A 4,991-nucleotide genomic window follows, 5' to 3' on the forward strand; every position below is an offset into this window, starting at 1 on the left:
CTTTTTTAGGCCTTTAGCGCCGCTAAAAGTATTTGCGGCGCTTTGCTCACAAACGCCGCTAAAGACCAAGACCTTTAGCGGCGCTTATCCCACAAACGCCGGTAAAGATCAAGACCTTTAGCGGCATTTTTCTCACAAATGCCGCTAAGGTCAAGACCTTTAGCGGCACTTTTTTTACAAACGCCGCTAAAGACCAAGACCTTTAGCGACGCTTTTCTCACAAACACCGCTAAAAACATGACTTAAAAAAATATTTTAATTAAATAATATTTATTTCTATCATAAATATTATATTATGTTTTATTTTTAAACTTTAAACTATAACTTTTAAGGATAAAAAATATTAAATTAAAATTTCTATTAAAATTTTAACTTTAAAGCTAAATATAAAAATTAATGAATTTAAATTAAGAAAATTAAAACAAGTTACATTCTATATTAGAATTACATAAGCTCTGTTTACAAGTTACATTCTATATTAGAAAATTGTTTACAAGTTACATTCTCTCATGACCAACTCTCAAAATCAACTCTTTAAGGGATCTTTTTTCCCTTTACTCGGTGTAACCGAGTTGCAACAGGTGGTTTATCCATACTTTTCTTGCCATCCCACATGTAAACATCACCTATAGCAGTAGCAGTTGCAGCCCAGTACTTACCAGCAGAAATGCTTACGATTGTTTTCTCACAAAGGGAATATAGCTGTACAAATTCATCCAAATGAAGTAAATTAGTTTTAGAATTTAAAATAATAAATTAATAACACAATTAAGAGATCAGTTAGCACATTAGGAAGGGAGAGAAGTATATTGTGAGAGAATAACTTGAGTGCCAAAAAAAAGAAGAAAAAAATCCAACATGCCAACTATACTTGCTATTCCTAGATCTCCATAGTGAAACAGCAAGGGAAACCACAATGTAGCAGACATGTCATTAACAAAACATGCCAACATATAATTGTCAACATAAATGATACCATTTTTCAAAAGATAAAATCAAGGCTTTGCTTGGTAAAATGGAAAAAAAATTGGAAAGATTAAAGATTGAAGGAGAAAAATAGAAAGAAAATGTTTTTGTCCTTTCTGTTGGTGCACTTGATAGGAAAGATGGAAAAATAAAAAGAAAAGGTAATTTATTTTCATCCATTGCTTGATAGATTAGAAAAATGAGAGGAAAGCAAATTAAAATTTAAGATGTGAAAGGCAAATTACCAATGAGCTTGAATACATTTTATTACTTTACATAGTGTTAAGCATCCAACCTAAAACTACTTGGCAGTATATGGGGAAACACAACTTGAATATAAGACAAAAAACCAAAGACTTAACAGACATGAGGTTACACCAATTAACACTGCCCCTCACGAGCTCAACAAAAGCCCACATGTGAACAACCTCATGTTAAGCATCCAACATAACACGAAATTCATATTCAATCACATTGTTCACATAGGCTTAATGAAAGGTGCATAAATCTGCTGCTAAAAGTCAGGTTTGAATCTCCTTCTCTCTACTCAAAGATTACTTCCAATGCCAATTGAAACAAATACCTGAGCAGGAATCCATTTTACATGACCAATAGCATCCATAGCAGCCTGATGAAAGCCTTCCACTGATGCAAACCATTGTTCAGTTGCCCTAAATATAGTAGGCTTCTTTGTACGCCAATCATGTAGATACTTATGTTCTGCATAACAGAATAGGTATGGTGATTACTGGCATGGGTACCCTTTTTTGTTTAACACTCAGAAAAAGAATAGCAGCCAACAACAAACCTTTATAAAATTATCACAAAGAATAATAATAACAACAATAATAGAAGTAGTAGAAAGATGGGCCTTGAATGAAAAACCTACCATATGATTCTCCCATTATAATGGACAATTTTTCATCCAAGTATTTGATAACTGCAGCATTACCATCTCCAAGAACATCAAGCCCATTAAACTGCCCAGCTTCTTCGGTGAACTTTCCATTATCATGGTCTTACTTGTTCCAGGCTTATCATAGATCAGAATATGAGAACTGCATGTTTCTATTATGTATATCTTACCTGAGTCACCAAAGCATAGAGTGGAAGAGTCACATAATTGAAAAGGAACTGTATGATAACCTTGAAAAAGTTGCAAATTTTGCATTTTATGAGAAAAGTTTTCACTTTGTTAAATCAAAATGTTGGCCTAAAAAGTTGCATGAACTCACCCCATTGAGACTCTAATGATGACGTCTTCAATATGTTCATGGTAGCAAGATCTTATCGTAAATTCATACTGAAATTTGATGAAAAAAGGACTTATTAGATAAGGTGATCAAACAATTGCATATGAAACACGCAACAGAGAGGAAAGAACTACATGTACAAATTTGCATATCAAAAAATTTGCTCACAATCCCAAACCAGAAATACATGTACAAATGAATCAAACATGCTATTGTACTTACAATTAAGGGGATAAAAGGTAGCCATAAATATGAATACCATCCTGTTGATGAAGAGCAAATTGATCATTAATCATTAGTAAGCTCAAAAATATCCATCACTATGTTCATATGATGACACTATTGAACTCAATTCTTTATGAATATGATGAGATACTTACCATGTGTATAGGCAAGCAAGAACAAGACAGCAATGAACTAGATGATTGGACTGCAAACACAATCATTAAGTTAGCATCGTAAAGTTTTAACTAATAAAATTGAAGAACTCTTGGTTAGCTTGAGACTACCAACCTGATCCCTACAACAACTTTAAAATCATCCTCTAATGATCTCTTGATGTATTTCTGGAAATCGAATTTTGTTTCGTTTTCAGGTGCCAAATGTGCCCGAAAGCATTGCAGATTGAAGTTTCAATTAGAAACAAGAAAATTGGAAAAATAAAATAGCATAAAACTCCATAGAAGTCCATGGCTTAGCTTACCATGATAAATCCATGCCTCAATGTCAGGTAATCAACCTTTATGACTGACCCAAAGAATTGTCTAAAGAAACAGACCTATAAATAAAGAATCGAATCAGAATTCATAACCATAAAATGTCACCTAAAGAAAAAGAACCCCATGCTATAAATTCAATGGTTGCTGGACTTCTTTTACAGAAGGGACTCGGATTTTTCATTTTTCTTGAAACACTCAAGTTTTTTCGTAGAAGTCGGGCCCTCCAATTATATGAAAAAAAGTTCAAATGTTCATCTGATTGTACTTACAATCCAAAGAGTTAAGGTAGAACGGCTCCAAAAGCTTAGATGCCTAAACCTGAAAACTAATAATCATAAAGTAAACCAACTGAATTAGAAGTAAAAAAACATAGTTCTAAAACTAAAAATAGAAATAGAAATGAAAAGGCAAAAGACAAAGAGAAAGACAGAAATGAAAACGCAAACACAAGTAAAGATTCATACCTGAAATCAGTCTTCGACAAAGCAACCAAAAAGAAACAGACAGACCCACAACAATAGATTTCAAACAAAGAGTGAAACAGTGAGTTTTGCAAAAGAAAGCTTAGGGATTATCCCTCACGAAAGTAGACAAATAAAAAACCAAAAAGAAACAAACAGACCGACATCGATAGATTTCAAACACATAGCGAAAACAGGGGATTTCAATATCACCAACAAAAAAAAAGAAACGACAGACAAAATCTTTGGGTTTCTTCCTCTCACGAAAAAGAATGAGGGGAAATATTGAAATGAAATCGAGAGAGAGAGAGAGATAATGAGAAGGAAGCGGGATATGAAAAGTCTGAAGAAAACGGGAGTGAAGAAAAGTCTGAAGATTAGGGATTTTAGGGGGAAATTTGGGGTAAAATGGCGGGATTTTATAAAGTTAAATGATTTTTGCAGCGTTTTCTAAACAAAACGCCGCTATTCTCATTTTGAACAAAAATTATTTTATTTTTGTATTTTAATTAATATAAATAAACAAAATATTTTTAGCGGCGCTTCTCCAAAAACGCCGCTACAGACCTCAGCATTAGTGGCGTTTTACCAAAAACGCCGCTAAAGATCCCAGCACTAGCGGCGCTTTATTAAAAACGCCGCTAAAGACCCCAGCATTAGCGGCGCTTCTACACAAACGCCGCTAAAGACCCCAGCACTAGCGGCGCTTTATTAAAAACGCCGCTAAAGACCCCAGCATTAGCGGCGCTTCTACACAAACGCCGCTAAATACCCCAGCATTAGCGGCGCTTTTCAAAAAATGCCGCTAAAGATCCCAGCATTAGCGGCGCTTCTACAGAAACGCCGCTAAATCCCCCAAAGGTAAGAAAATGATGCCGTTGGGCTTTGGTTTTTTGCGGCGTTTTTCCTAAAAAACGCCGCTAATGCTCGATCTTTAGTGGCAATTTTCTTAAAACGCCGCTAATACTCGATTTTTACCGACATTTTTTATCCAAACGCTGCTAAAAGTGATGCTAAAAGTCTGTTTTGATGTAGTGTAAGTAAGTATGTAGCTACTTATCACCCATGTAGAAAATATTAAGTTGATTTTATTTTCTTAAAAAATTGAAATAAATTATCCTTTTATAAAATTAAAATATTTATTTTTCATTCAAAACTATCCAAAACAATATATAATATATAATTATATTAATAAGATTAAAATTTAAAAATTAAAAATTATATTTATTAATTTACCAAATAATTTTCTACTAATTTTTTAATACTTAAATTTTCAATTTATCGTTAATAAATTCAATTCAATTGTAGAATTCTTATTCTCCAACACGTGGTTTCTTTTACACAAAAAAGGAAGTGTAATATTTTTTACTTCACAGGAGAAATATTTTAGAGCTTAAATCTTAAATATGATGTAAGAAGTAAAATCCTAAATATCCCATATGATTTATATATGTATAAATCAATGGAAATTTGTCTTATGATTAGGCAGTCTTCCTTGACTAGATTTCCATCCATGACCAACTACATACATCGTATATATGCAGATATGTGTTAATGCATGCTTGATTTTTATGGAAGTTTCCGAGCCGACT

At 33.2% G+C, this 4,991-nt stretch overlaps 1 protein-coding gene across 6 annotated transcripts; it reads right to left on the minus strand.

Moving 5' to 3' along the window:
* Window positions 1-407: 407 nt before the first annotated feature.
* Window positions 408-3,799, minus strand: LOC107918690 (isoleucine--tRNA ligase). 6 transcript variants are annotated; one of them, XM_041109247.1, is made up of 10 exons: window positions 3,403-3,793; window positions 3,208-3,263; window positions 2,923-2,997; window positions 2,733-2,785; window positions 2,600-2,649; window positions 2,442-2,482; window positions 2,202-2,252; window positions 2,053-2,112; window positions 1,550-1,686; window positions 408-702 (listed from the first exon to the last, which is right to left on the minus strand). In XM_041109247.1, the coding sequence occupies exons 6-10, from the start codon at window positions 2,479-2,481 to the stop codon at window positions 535-537; spliced, it is 456 nt and encodes a 151-aa protein (XP_040965181.1). In that variant the 5' UTR covers window position 2,482; window positions 2,600-2,649; window positions 2,733-2,785; window positions 2,923-2,997; window positions 3,208-3,263; window positions 3,403-3,793; the 3' UTR covers window positions 408-534. The 6 variants fall into 6 exon arrangements, 5 of the variants coding, with proteins under 5 accessions (XP_040965181.1, XP_040965180.1, XP_040965178.1 ...); XM_041109246.1 differs by lacking the exon at window positions 2,600-2,649 and having other exon boundaries at window positions 3,208-3,256; window positions 3,403-3,794; XM_041109244.1 differs by lacking the exon at window positions 2,600-2,649 and having other exon boundaries at window positions 2,733-2,827; window positions 3,208-3,256; window positions 3,403-3,794.
* Between the last annotated feature and the right edge of the window lie 1,192 nt (window positions 3,800-4,991).

The sequence above is a fragment of the Gossypium hirsutum genome, chromosome D13 (genome assembly GCF_007990345.1).
Source record: "Gossypium hirsutum isolate 1008001.06 chromosome D13, Gossypium_hirsutum_v2.1, whole genome shotgun sequence".
Lineage (NCBI taxonomy): Eukaryota > Viridiplantae > Streptophyta > Magnoliopsida > Malvales > Malvaceae > Gossypium > Gossypium hirsutum.

Coding starts and splice junctions, on each gene's coding strand:
- LOC107918690 (XM_041109244.1), bottom strand. Junction 2,483..2,732: donor AAAGTTGTTGTAGGGATCAG/GTTGGTAGTCTC, acceptor CTTCATCAACAG/GATGGTATTCATATTTATGG. Junction 1,687..2,052: donor TCTATGCTTTGGTGACTCAG/GTAAGATATACA, acceptor TCTGTTATGCAG/AACATAAGTATCTACATGAT.